Raw genomic sequence first — 15246 nt, 5'->3', positions numbered from 1 at the left:
TCTTCCTAACCCATGAGGTGCTCAAGCATAAATATTCTGCTTATTTGAGATCCCAGCTTCAAATTTCCAAAGAAATCTGTGGATTGAAGTTTATTTACTTGCTTTAAAAATTCACTGCTGAATGCAAATTAAATGGTCAGTAATAGTAACAAGCTTTTACAATCATACTAAATAAACATGTCACTGCAGGACCTTAACATTTATTGAGTATCCAGGGACTCATTATTGCCATAACTTCTTGGAAGTAATTTCAGTTCTTACAATTATACAACTAAGGAAAGTTCATCAATTTCAAAGTTGTCTGCCTTGAACTTGCTTTTAAACTGAGTGGCTAGGGATCCTGAATTATACTCAGAACACTGTTAGAACTAACATCATTAAAAAGTTGCTTAATTAAAGAAGAGAACTTTTAAATGTCTTTGTTAAATATATTAGTTTGGAAACTAAGGTTCAGCATTTTTTTTGCACAATCTGAATTTTGAAAATATATTTTAAAGTCAATTTAAATTATTCAAAACTATTTTTACAGTGAATTATGCTTTCAGATACTATGTGCAAAGAGTGTACTTTAGGGAAAATTTGTTTTCACATACTCAAGTACAGAATTTGTTGCACACAATTAATATCAACGTGAAAGGCACTTCTCTTATTTGTTTTAAAGTTACCCCAAATACTATTCAGTCATGATGATCTTTAGTTTTATTTTGTCTTTTCAGAAAAGTCTCTGAAGATATATAAGGAATAAAATGACAAAAAATTTTTGCCAAAGCATCAAAGAACTAATTTATTTTTTCTGATGGTTCTCTCGCATTCCTTCCTTATTATTCCTTATTCAATCCTATGACAACTATCACAGAGGTGTAATGAGAAATCTTCCTTACCCTATAAGGGGTTCTTAACTTGGGGTTCATGAGCATGTTTCTTTGGAACTATTACAATTAGTTTCCATTGTAATCTTCAGTCTTTATTTTGTGCATAAATGGCATTCTGAGAAGAAAAAGAACTACATCAATCTGGCTGAGGGGTCCATGACACACACACACAGCAAGGTTACAACCTCCTGCAGTAGTTGCTTGGCTCAGTATCACCATGGCACCTGCATTCTCTCCACGTCTTTAGCATTGCCCTCTACTTACTCACTAGATAATTATAAAATTTGGATAACAGACGATAAGCTTAAGAATAGCAACTGCTATTGGAGAGAGAGGTCTCCTGAATATTAGCAGATGTAGTAATATTAACTTCCCCTCCCCAGTCCTCCCTTCCTCCACAACCACCACAGAGATGCCTGGTGTCAGTAGTGACTTTTAGCAAACTAAGCCTCTCCCATGTAATTCTTTGTGCTTAGTTTCTTCATCTATAAAATAAAGATATTAACAGTATCACTTCCTATCAAGATGGATGTGAGGAACAAATTCAAGACAACAGATGCTAACGTAATTTGGAAAATATGATGCGCCAAACATATGTAAGCTCTTGTCCTTTATAATAATAATTGACATCTATTTTAATAATGTTTTACTTTTTCCAATTATATGTAAAGACAATTTTTAACATTCTTTTTTAAATTTCGAGTTCTGAATTTTCTCTAATAGCTAATATTTGTATAGTGCATTAAAGTTTGCAAAGCACTGCATGATTGATCTCATTTGATCCTCACAACAACCTTGTGAAGTAGGTGCTATTATTATCCTCATTTTACAGATGAAGAAACTGAAGTTGAGATGTGAAGTGACTTGATCAGTGACACACAGCTATTAAGTTTCTCAGGCAGAATTTGAATTCACATCTTCCAGACTCCAAGTCCAGTGCTCTACCCACTGCTATTCATAGCCACCATTTTTGCATACAACCGATGTATTTGTATTTGCTGCTTTCACTTAAGTCAATTTCCTTCAGTTTGGGCCTTCTTGGGCATCAAAAACTATTGATCAGTATCCTTTATTAAAAAAATTCATGCAGATAATAGTCGTCATGGTTTACCTTTTTTTTCCCCTCTGATAAATCAGAGTTTCTTAACCTGGGGTCCAATAGTTTGCTATTTAAAAAAAAATATTTTGCCAACTGTATTTCAATAAAACTAATTTCTTTTCTAAAACTTTGTATTTTATTTTATGAATGTTAAAACATGATTCTCATAAGGGATACACAAGCTTGCTTCATTAGATTGCCCAAGAGGTTTATGACACACAAAAAGTTAAGAACCCCTGGTATAGATAAAACAACTTAAATTACCTTAACCTTTCAATTTGATTCAATCCAGCAAGTTTATGATGTACCTATTATGTGGAAATATATTAACCCAAGAAGGCCTGGGTTGAGGTCATATCTCTGACACAAACTCATTGTCTGACCCTGAGTAAATTTCTTAAAACCACAGTGCTATAGGCAACTCTCTTTGCCATCAAACTTGGATCTCTGTATCAGGTTATTTTTGTCAACTTTTTTTTCTTTCTGGCAAAGCATTTTTGTTGGGATGGGGGTGTTTTATGAAGGAGAGGGGAGTTCATAAAATGTAGTTTTAAAAAGAAAGTACCAATAAATCTTTTTAAAAAAATATGTAGGTTAGAGGGACTGAGGGTCAAGCATCACTTTGAAGGTGAATATGGGTTGTGACCTTTCCTGGCTAAATTTTAGTGACTGCTAGGATCTACTGTAGAGATGTTAACTCTTTAGGGCAGTTTATAGCTTGGAAACCTTGCTTGTGGGTCTTTTCACTCACCAATCCCATTCTTTTCCTTCAAAGCAGGAGCAATTTTATGTCACCTATAACAAACCCACCTTTTCAGCATAGAAAAAGATCAGTTATATAAGAAAAGGAAATTATGGAGATCATGGTAATATGACATCTATATAACTTTGTTTAGTACGAGGGTTCATATAAGCTATTTGTCAGAGACTTCCATGAGACATAGACCTTAATTACCTCTTAAGAGTGTCATATTTCTTTTGGATTGAGATCTTATCCAGAAGCCATGAAAATCTCCAGTGGTCAAGCACCAAATCCCCATTTGCAAATCTGCAGGTTACAATGTATCAAAAAGAGATTTATGAAAATTTATTAAAATCAAAAAATATACATTTTACAGCAAGTCACATTTTATCTGGAGAGGCAACATGTACTTATGTAATTATATACCAAATATCTATATCTGTATTTCTCTGTCCATCTATCCACCCATCAGTTTTTCCATCCATCTATCTATCTGTCAATACACAATAGAAAATATAAGGTAAAAAAGAGGGAGTGCACTAGTATGTAGGAAGATCAGGAAAGTCTTCGTGTACAAGGGAGGGCTTTGGCTTCATCCAATCTGAAGAGGTGGAGAATTTGGCAGAATACAGAGTGCATGGCAGGCACGGAGGATAGCAGCTGCATGGGAGATGGATTGTAGTGTGTGAAAAAAGAGAGAAGCCCAGTTTGGCTGGACTATAGTAGGTGGGAAGAGGAATAATGTATAATAAAGCTTTTAAAATAGATTGGAGCCAAGTTGTAAAGGACTTGAAAAGCCAGATAGACTAATTTGTATTTAATCCTAAAGGCAAAGAGGAGACATTAGAGTTTATTGAGCAGGGGAGTGACATGGTGGGATCTGCATTTAAGGAAAATCTCTTTGGCAGCTATACAGAAGATGGATTGGAGTGGGGAGAGGCTTGAGGTGGGAAAACCATTTGAGAGACTGTTATAATTGACCAGAGAAGAAGTGATAGGGACCTGAACTAAGGTGGTAGTTGTGTGAGGAGGAACAAATGGTAAGGTTGGAAACTAATTGGATATATCAGGTGAGGGAGAATGAGTCAAGGATAATGCTGAGGTTATAAACCTGAGACTTTTAAGCAAGTCCTAAAATATCTTTTTTTTTTCAGGCAATTAAGTGACTTGCCCAGGGTCACACAGCTAGTAAGTGTCAAGTGTTTGGTCTGAGGCCGGATTTGAACTCAGGTCCTCCTGACTTCAGGGCCAGTGCTCTATCCACTGCGCCACCTAGCTGCCCCCCTAAAATATCTTCCTAAATGTTATTCCGCACTGTCACTTCTAGTCTCGCGTAATGGCCAGCTATGCTCTTCTCTGATAATATGCCTACCAGTCTCCTGTTAAGAAGGTCTTCTTGTCAATGCCCTTAGACATCCAGGACAACTATAGTTTCCCCTGGAAAAGTCCCAGATTCCTCCAGATCAGACATTCTCTTCTCTTAAGACATGAGCCCCCAGCTTTGCTATAGTATTTTTGTGTCTCTTCACTGAGTAGCGTTCTAAAAGATTGAGCAGTAAAGATAAAAGACTGGTACTGAAACTATCTTGCCGGCACATTTGTATTCAGTTTAACAAGATGTAGCTTCCCCAGCATCTGCACTGGTAGCAACTATCAGCCTCTTGCACACTGAGGCAGCGAGGTAGTACATTGGATAGGCACATTGCTACACTTGGAGTCAGGAAGACCTGAGTTCAAATCCAGCCTTTGCTAACTGTAAGTGGTCCTTTCTTCTAGATGCTCCTTCTAGAAACTTGACTTTGATGCCTCTGCTTTTTCCTGACATTCTTTTTACCTGTATACCTTCTTTTTCTCAGTCTCCCTTGGTGGTTCAATATCTGTCTTCCACCTCTTGAGTGTGGTTATCTTTCAGACACTGTCATGGATCCTCTTCTTCCTTTGTACTCCCCTTCTTGGAGACTTCTCTCATTTCCATGGGTTCAATTATTGTCTTTATGCAGAAGATTTCCTATTTTATTTATTACTGGCCTCCTATGTAGAACTCATATCTGTAACTACCTTTCAGACATATCCACCTTTATATTTCTGGAGCATCTCAAAATCAAGGTATCTAAAACAGAATTTATCTTTTCCCATGTATCTGCCCCTCCTCCAAACATCGTTTTTTTCTGATGACAGTGGTACCATCTTCTCAATAATGCAGCTCCATAACCTTAATGTAATGCTAGACACTTCTCTTACCCTTTTCTCCCCCATATTCAATGAGGTTCTATCTGTCCTCTTCTCTTTACTTACACAACATGTACCTTAATTCAGGCCCTCATCACCTCTCCTATTAACCATTGTAGTAACCTCTTGATTGATCTCCCTGTTTCCATTGTCTTTATGCTATATTCCATTTTCCACACTGCCAACATATCTTTACTTTGACCATGACATCACTGACCCACTTTCAGCAACCCCCTTTTGTGGCAGCAAGACATAAAAGTCATAGATTTGTAGGCAAAGAATCTGGATTCAGATCCTAGCTCTTGCATCTAATACCTGCATGACCTTTGACAAGTCACTCAGCCTTTCTTGGACTCAGTTCCCCATCTGTAAAATGAAACATTTGACTAGATGCCCTCTAAGGTCACTCCTCATTTCTCACCTGGCTGCACTACTTTGAGACTTCTCTGACTTTTTCCACTATGCCTTAGGAAACTCATCATTGGGAAAACCTCATCACCCTGCAAAATTCCATCAGCCTTAGCACTCCACCTCATCACCACCCTCTGTCCCTCTGATTGGAAGGTGCTATTCATTGCCTGACTGATGTTAGTTCTAAATCTATGATCCTGTTATTTCTAGAGTAAAATACAGTGTCCTTAGCCTGGCACTTAAAATTCTCCAAAGTCTGTTTCCAATCTGTGTGTCCAGTTTTATTTCACATCAATCTACTCCATGCAGTTTCTATTCCAACTAAACTAGATCATTGACTATTCATTAGTTGCCTCAGTTCATCTGCATAATCCCTGTGCCTCAAAGGTATTTCCTGCTCATTTCTATCTTCTATAAAGGTTCAACTCCTGTCCTCTCTTCCATGAAGCCTCTGTCCTTGAGTCCCTTGCCTCCTATTCTCTTTGTCCTTCATAAGATTGTAGGTTGAGATCTTAAATCATATTTCCCTCATCTTCCACAGTTACAGTTATCTCATTCCTCAGAATATTTTGTAGGCTTAGAGTGGTTCCTGGATCAGCCTCTAATAATTCTCTAAATCATATAATCTAAAATATTAGGAGTCACTGCTCCCCCTCCTCTCTGACCTCTCTCATTCAATCAATGCTAATATGCTCAATTTTCTTTCATAATTTATCTTAGATCAATTCCTTCAGGTCAGATCCTCCTTGACTTCCATTTCTCAAGTCCTTACTATGTGGTAAGTACTTTGTTACGTAGTAAGAATATAAAGACAAAAAACAAGACATACCCTACTATCAAGCAGATTACATGGAATTTAAAGGCAGGAACAGTTTTGTCTTTTTAATAACAAGACCAAGCATGGTGCCTTGTATGTAGTAGACAGTCATTAAATGTTTGTTGAAATTGAATTGTACTTAATTGATTTGCAAAGTATTGGTCAATATTCAGAATCTTGACCTTAAGGAGCTCTGCTTTTCCTGTATTTCCCAACAGGAACTGGCCAAGAAGGTTCAGGTCTTTCTAATAGACAAACAGGCTGCCTACTGATAAGGGAGTTAGATTTAGTAAATATGGAATATGACTAGACTTGAAGCTAAAGGTCAGTAGCAAGGGATTCAACAGCACCTTTTTTTAGGTAAACATGTATCACATCTTTAAACCTGAAATTTTTATTAGATGAACCCCTATGAAAAGACAGATTATTTTACCCCCTAGGTCCTGATCCACACTAGAAATTGTTGTCCAGTTGAATTTTTAGATCACCACTCTGCTGTTCTCCTGCTCCCTACAAAGGGAGCTGTTATATAGAATATTTATCACTGCTTATTAGAATTTCTCCTTTAGTGTGAGCCATCGGAGTATGAGGTGTCAGAGTGAGGATCTAGAATCAAAAGACCTAGGTTCAAGTCTTTATCCTTCCACTTAATTATGTAACTTTGGGCAAGTCACTTCAATTCTCTGGGCCTCCATCTATTCATCTGTAAAGTAGGGAATAAGTATAGATGAATCTTCAGACACTTGATCATTTAGTTTAATTGCTTAGTCATTTTTCAATCAACTCTGACTCTTTGTGACTCCTTTTGAGGTTTTCTTGTAGTGGTTTGCCATTTCCTTTTCCAACTCATTTTACAGATCAGGAAAATGAGGCAAACATGACTTGCCCAGGGTCACACAGGTAGTGAGTGCCTGAAGCAAGTTTTGAACTCAGGAAGATGAGTCTTCCTGATCCAGGCCTAGCACTCTATGCACTGTGCCACCTAGCTGCTGTACCTGATCATAGTATTTATATTAATTCTAACAACATCCAGAATACCAAAGATGAATATTTTTAAATATCAGAATAAAAACTCATAGGGAGGATTCCCAAAAGAAAACACCTAAAATTAAAATTAATATTTAATTAAGCATTGACTGGACTCAGGAACAAATGCATGGCATTAAAGTATTTGTTATAAATTGGTATTTAAGAAAAAATATTATATATACACATATACCCAAATAAGTGCTCCAATAATAATAATAATAATAATACCTAACATTTATATAGCACTTAGTAGATGAACACTATGCCAGCAGAGCACAAACTCTGCTAGATCCTTCCAAGATAAAAAGGTTTTGAGTCTAGGTTTGGCAGTGTATTTGTTGACTGAGGAATAGCCTAGCTAAACATGGAAAAGTTGAGCACCAGAAGGTTGTCCATCGACTTAAGGGTAGAGAAGTTATCGTGTGCTTAGGGAAGTGGGAAAGAATGATGAAATTCTGGAAATATAGAAAGAATTATATGCTTGGGTACTCAAATGGATCTATGATCTCACTGATTTGAATGCACCCTCCCTCAGTACAGATCCCAATCTGTCTCTGCTTGCTCATTCCTTGTGACTCTAGTCCAAATCTTCATATGAGTACACCATGTGGTGCCCACTCAACATGCTGATGACATTCCTTGCTTTCTCTTGACATCATGAGAATGCCAGTTAACACTCAGGCTTTCCATTTCACCCTTATCACATAACCAGCCCATTTCTCTTCCTCTCATATAGTTCCCTGATGACATCTATTATTTTGGTTCTATTTATAGGTTCTTCATGTGTTGTGTGTTTATTTCTTTTAAATTTAAAAAAATGACAGTGAGAAAAAATAAGTTTATGCTTATACTATTTTTGAAATACATATTACTTTTTTGTTTCTAATATATAAATCAACAAACATTTCTGAATTGCCTACTTTGTGCTAGATACCATTCTAGACACTAGGGTTTCTAGACACTAGGGTTGCTAAGACAACAATGAATCAATCCTTGCCATCAAAGTATTTAAATTCTATTGGAGAAACAACACGTATATACACAAGTAGATGTGAAATATATGCAAAATATATTTTGATAATTTCACAGAAGGGAGGCACTAACAGCTGAAGAGAATCCGGAAAAGTCTCACTTCAGAAGCAACACTTGAAGTGAGCTTTGAAGGAGGCTAAGTATTGTAAGAGGTAGGGTTGAGAAGTGAGTGAGTTCCAGGCATACAGTATAACATGTGCAGAGTCACAGAGAGTGGAGATGGAATGTCATGTGTGAGAAATGGCCAATCGGCCAGTCGGAATGGGCTGTAGTTTGTGAAAACGAGTGATATGTAAAATCTTGAAAATTAGGTTAGAGCAAGAATGGGAAGGATTTTCAATACCAGTCAGAAGTTTGTGTTTTTCCCAGAGGTAATAAAGAGGCACTAGAGCTTTTTGAGCAGGGGTGTGACATAGTTAGACCCATTCATGAGTTATTTCTCTTTGATGGCTTTGCAAAATGTGGATTGGAGAGGATAGAAAATTGGAGGTAGACTGGATGGTCAGGAGGCTGTTGCAATAATTTAGGTGAGGAGTGACGTGGCCTTGCATTAGAGAGATGTCCATGTTAGCGGAGAAAGGGGGGCCATGATGAAATCCTGAAAACATAAAGACTGTAGGTGCTCAAGTACTCAGCTGGATCTGTGAGATGAACCCACTGACACATAACCATGTTCTTTCTTCTCTTCTGTCTTTGCTGTTTCATCATCATATTTTCCAACCATAAGTGTTCTTTAAGGCGTAGGCCCTCGTTTTTTCTTTCTTCATAATCTTTTGCTTGATGATGTCATATATATCCATAGGTTCAATGATAACCTCCATGCCAATGACCCCCAAATCTATGTATATAATCCTGATCTATCTTCTCAAATTGCCAACTTCTTGCTTTGTGTCTTCACCTGAATGATTCATCAGCATCTCAAGCACAATATATCTAAAACAGAATTGACTATCTTCTCCCTTAAATTTACCCTATCTCTCAATTTTCCTACCTATTTTGAGGGTATCTTCCTAGTCATTTGGATTCATAGCATTGGAATTATCTTCCCTTGTCCTCACTGTTCTTCTTTATCAGTTACCAAAGATTATTGTTTGTACCCCTATAATATCTCTATCCCTTTCATTCTATTCACATAGCTACTTCTTGATTCATGTACATTTTGTAATACCTTCCTAATTGTCCTCCATGGCTTTTATCTCTTCCCTATCCAACCCAAGCTCAATATAGCTCCTAAAATAATTTTCCTAAGGCATAGGCCTGACCATGCCACTCCATGACTCCAGAACCTTAAGTGGGTCAATATTGCTTCCAGGATAAAATGTGGACACCTTAGTCTTGTTTTTAAAGCCCTCCATAATCTATCAGGCTTCTGCCTACCTTTTTAACTCTATTTCATATTACTGTACTCCCTTTCATGTACTCTATGTTTCAGCCAAATGATATTATTACTAAGGCATTTCTTGAACTCAATGCATCATCTCTTGCCTTTGCAATTTCTACAAGCTCTGCACCATATCTGGAGATTGGAAACTCCTTGAAAGTAGCGACTGTTTTTTTCCTCTTTTTTGCATCCTTAGCACTTAGCGCAGTGCCTGGTACATAGTCGGTGCTTAATAAATGTTTATTGAATGAAATGCACTCCCTCCTTACCCTTCTACATTTCAAAATCCTTATCATCATTCATCTTAGGCTCAACTCAATGTCCCTTCCTCCATGAAGCCTTAATTGATTCCCTGATTTCCTTAATTGATTGATGAAGCAGAAAAATTTAGAAACTCAGAAATGCATAAAATATATTTATAGTATTGTATGATATCAACATATTTTATCTTTTGATATTATAATAATTCAGACTTCTTCCATGGTATGAAGGGAGGACCAAAAAGTTTTACCTGGATTTTCCAGCTTGTGGGGGTGCCACTCCTCTAACCCCTGCAACATGGAAATGATAAGTATATAGTTTTTTAGTTTAAGATGAAGCTTTTGTATGTATTGGATTAAAGGGAACACTTTTGTTTTGCATGAAGAAAGTAAGTTAAATAGTTATGATCTAGCTAATAAAAATAGAAATGAGAAGTAATTTAAAGAAGATTCTTTATTAGAAGTATGGAAGATGAGCACCATAAAGGAAATTCATTTTATTACATTACTGAAATGTCCCTTGCTATTCTCAGGTATTGATACCCTACCATAGGGCTCCATTATTTTTTCTAATTTTTATCTTCCTAGTATTATAATCTGCTGTGTGTATTTATCACAGTTTGAATAGGGAAGGGTCAGTGACCTAAATTTCCTTAAAGCCTGCCTACAGATTTGTTTCATCTCTAAAAGTCTCTGTCCCCCCTTTTTAGATGATCTTTTCTAGATGATCTAGAAATTTATTTTTGGCATAGAAAATGAGAAGCCCTCTTTAGTGAATTGATACTATCTTTTGCTTTCTTAAACAGAGCCATAACCCTGGAGAATCAACTGGTGATCTTGGCAACAACTCCAAGTGATACGGGAGGTTACTATGTCCAGGCTGTCAACGAAAAAAATGGAGAAAATAAGACAAGCCCATTCACTTATTTGAGCATAGAAAGTAAGTCTTAAAATGCTAAATGAAAGCTTGAATGATGCTGTTGAAAAATAAACAATTTGATATAATCAACAATGGTGTTATAATAGGACATTCCTTTAGTTAACCTGATTATTTCTTTTATTAATCAAATGCCAAAAGTATATGGGTAGAACTTCTAACTTATGGCTTTCTTTAAAACTGATACTTGGTTATGCCAGGAAATGTTGATACATATAATGTTTGTGAATGAAAGTTGAGTTTTATGAACAGTTTTATGCTTTTGCTTTTATAGATTTGTGAATTTTTTTTCCTTTTAACAATGTCTCTCAATTAACAGGGATTGTATTCATGAGTCCTAATTGGAACTAGAAGAGCTAAGACGATTATGTCTTTCTGGCCCAGCATGAAAATCCTTAGGAAAATTCCTTTTGAGTTGAGCTAAAATAAACTGTATTAAATGTACATAATAACTAATCTATTTTTCTACCTGATTAAACTGATATTTTCCGTCACTCACTTTAGTTATGCTGCAGCATGATTCATGAAAGATTTCCCACTTGGAAATTTAGTTTTATCAATGAAATTTACTTCAAATTTTGACCTGTAAAAGACAAGCCTAGTCTTAGCACCTAATAGTTTCTATAGAGAAGAAAACGATACTGAATACTGACATAGTTCTTTGCCTATGAATTTGCATATTAAGATATGTTTATGTATCAAAGAACCTTATTATAAGGGTCACTGAACTTTTATGTATCCTGATTTTTAATATTCAGATATCTTGGTGTCTTCATGGTATAAAATGTACCTTTGATGTTGTTGAATAAGTACAATTTGGGAAACTGATACTAAATAGTAAGCTTTAACAATATTATGATCAGATCCCAAGAGTCAGCAATAACTGCTAACATTAAAAAAATGGGAAAGAATAAGCTAAGTAGTTTGGTTGGAGGGGACATGATCTAGCTTCATTCATGGGATGGCTAGATAGGGGCTTTTACTTAAATGATTTTTCCTTTTGTTTCGGAAAATTACTGAAGATAAATTATATTTTATTCGGGGAGGTTGTACAAGAGGCGAAAATGGGGACAGAAAGGTTAGGACTGACAGACATGGATTTTAGCAATCCTGTTTTATTCATTGTAGGTCCCCAAGAGTAACCTATGTATGCTCCCTCTCCATCCCCCTTGGCCACCATAATTCCTAGGGAACTGACAACATTAAAACGTTGTGGGAGAAATATGAGTCAGTGAGCTGTGGCACAAAGAAGGCTGGCATTGGAATCAGAAAGTCTTGAGTCCAAATCCTGGCCCTGACACATCTTGCTGCCCCAAGCATCTCTTGGAAACTGATGAACGCGAATCTGTAGCCATGATGACCACTGTATCAGTGACCACTCAGGGAGCTCCTTACACTTACAGATCCAGACCCCCAAAATTCATAGGAAATAATCCAGCTATCATGACAACAGAAACATGTGCCAGTCTGGGCATAAATTGGCCTTTTTTTGGTGCTTTGGAACTCTTTGTTACAGGTTCTGGGGTTTTAAGAGTCTCAAAGAAAAAAGCCATTGATTGTTTCACAAAATTCACTTCGTGGGGCATACTGATGTATAAATAATTCAGGAAGGTGGAATTAAGTTAAAATCTACTATTATTTGGGGAAATTTTTTCCTAAATAATAATGAAGAAATGATGTTATGATGTTAAGTGAAACTCATATCAAGCCAGATTATTGTCATGACATTTAGTTTCAGATTCTACAAATGCAATTACTAGTTCTATTGGTTAAACTTAACCAACTGTTCTCAGAAAGAACTACAGAATAAAACTCAGAAAGATAACAAGTCAAGAGGAGTTAAATTTTGAAAAATGAGAAAAGAGATTGACCTCATTACAGTGGAAGAAAATACAGAAAATAAATTTAGGAAGATTCTAGTTAATATAAAGTTATTAGACTGCCTAGTGGATTCCTACATGGCTAAAGTCTACAAATTAATAGCAGAAAAATTAAAATTAATATAGTGATACCTCAAGATTCTAACATCATGAAGTCTATGAATAGGTTGACTGAAATCTATAGAAATTTTAACATTTAATTTCATTAGTTTTCATGTTCAAGGTAACCAGAAAATAACCCAGATGCTGCTTATAAATATTTTAATTATTTGAATTATGCTTAATTTCCATATAATTCATATGCCCACAACCTAGAGGAAGTGTTAATAAGCAGAGAAATATCCAAAAAAATAAAGCTGGAAATAAAGAGAAAAAAAGAATAGGAACACATTTCTGAGAACAAATTTGTTATTCATTTGTAGGTTTTGGCTCAGTGTTTGACAATGTATAGTTATTTGTCTCCTCACTATAAATTAATTAAAAACAAAAAAACAAAAACAAACCAAAAAAACAAGCACAGAGTTCCTGATAAATTTTCATGGGCCATTATAGTTTTCCATTTTGTACCCCACATCCTATTTGGAGGCAATGCTTCCTGCAAGGAATGAATGGGTTTGAAATTGAAGCCAAAGATCGCAACTACTAGACCTCTTGTTAGGCCATGAAATATTGAAGGGTACATCACCTTACTAGGTTTATTAGTAAATTAGATATTCTCAGGACCTATTCATAATGCTAGCAAGACATAGTGTGCTCTGCAGACGTAGACATCTCTTTTTTTTTCCCTTCTGATGCAAGCTTTGTAAAAACATAAAACAAGATTGATGAAATTTTTTTTTAAAAACTTGCCAGCCAGCATTTCTGAAGAGTCAAAAGATAATACAGCCAATTATCATTTAATGAAGATAAATTTTCTCCTAGCACAGAGAGTATAAAGAAGGAAACCTTTGTGTGGTGGATAAGATTGGAATGGTCGGGCCTGGAAATTAAACTCCTAGTTTGGTCATATTGTAATTAATTTAAAATATGAGGGTGTCATGTTGTCCTGCCTTTAGCTTCCAGTTCAATAACAAAGCATCTGTTCTGCAGCAGCAGCTTTGGTGGAATGAAGTAGAGAGCCTAGGTTAGCTTTGAAGGGAAACTTAAGTCACCTAATTGATATACCATCACGCAATTAACAGGAGGGAAGATGCATTTCAGGTTTTTAAAGATGCAGATGTTTCTAAAAAGCATAAACATGTATTTGAAGGCTAAAATACACACACAAGTCCTTTGAGGTGTTTGACTCCTGTTGCTATCTATGGAAACTAAAGAATAAAGAGAATTTGGATAACAAGCATAACTCTTGGAAATAAAATGCAGCACTATAATGGTACCACCTGCTGCTTCTGTGACTGTTTGGTTGATGATAATCCCTCTTAGCATTTTTTCCTATGTTTGCCTGGATACAAAGACAAATCACTGCAGGTTTTGCATAGATATTTCCTGTCAGGAGAGGGAAGGACTTGACTGAACTAACAGCTCACCTAGTCACTAGGAGGATTTGCTGCCAACGAAGATTGTGAATTTGCTTTGAAGTTTTGATGTGACTCGCTTTCAGCAGATGTTAAGGATTGTTGGAAGGTGGGATTGTCGGAAGCATCACTGTATGAATTTTTCATAGCTAGTTCTTGAAGCTCAGGTGCACAGTGGGGAAAAAATGGGCTGGACTCTCCAGAGAGTAGACGTTTATATTCTGAGGTCAAACTCAGGCAAGCTTTATAAATCTGCCAACCCATTTTTTCATCTTTCCTTTGAGGACTTTACACTCACTTAACTTCTATGGTGCAGTTCATTCAGAGCTGAATTCATGCATCAATAAGATTCTCTTCTATAAAGGCATAGAAGTAAAGATGGGGCAAAATGATGCGCTGTGATGGTACAAACCATCGCCGCTGATCCTGTACTAAAAAAATGTAAAATTACATCAGACTCTCAGTAAGGCATGATCCTTCTTTGTTTTAATGTCTTCATTGCTTCTTCCCCTGTTCTTGCCCAATGGTGGCTTCTCCTTTTCATCCTCAGTCTGAAGAATCATTCCCCACCTCCAGCCCCTGCCCAGGGGTAAAGGTAGGGAGAATTGAGAACTGGACTTGGGATTGCAGTGGCTTGGGACACTCCTTGTGTATATACACAAGATTTGTTCCTCTTCAGGGAATGCATCACTTGAATGTATAGCTTGAAGTATTAGTGCAAAATTAGAGTGGACCACCCTGAGAGGTAACAAGTTTTCTGTCACTGGAGGTCTTCAGTTAAGGAGCAGATGGTCCCCTAATCATGTATGTTATAGGGATAGCTAGTTGGTGCAGTGGATAAAGCACTAGGTCTGGAGTCAGGAGGACTTGAATTCAAATCCAGCCTCAGACACTTACTAGCTATGTAACTTTGAGTCTCTTAACCTCTGTGTTGCCTCAGTTTCCTCATCTATAACATGAGGATAATAGCACTTACCTCTCAGGGTTTTTGTTTTTTTTGACAGTGAATGAGATAATATTTGTAAAAAGCTGAGCACAGTGCC

General features: G+C 36.5%; 1 protein-coding gene across 3 annotated transcripts in view; it reads left to right on the top strand.

Moving 5' to 3' along the window:
• SDK1 (sidekick cell adhesion molecule 1) overlaps nt 1-15246 on the top strand; it is a 1114226-nt gene that overhangs the window by 611532 nt on the left and 487448 nt on the right. For all 3 annotated transcript variants that reach the window (XM_027874762.1, XM_027874760.1, XM_027874761.1), the window contains exon 6: nt 10679-10812. In XM_027874762.1, coding sequence (XP_027730563.1) covers nt 10679-10812 — 134 coding nt within the window. The remainder of the gene's footprint in view (nt 1-10678; nt 10813-15246) is intronic.

This window comes from Vombatus ursinus, unplaced genomic scaffold (genome assembly GCF_900497805.2).
Source record: "Vombatus ursinus unplaced genomic scaffold, bare-nosed wombat genome assembly UNPS02014807.1, whole genome shotgun sequence".
NCBI classification, from domain to species: domain Eukaryota; kingdom Metazoa; phylum Chordata; class Mammalia; order Diprotodontia; family Vombatidae; genus Vombatus; species Vombatus ursinus.
This window is presented reverse-complemented; position numbering and strand designations above follow the sequence as displayed.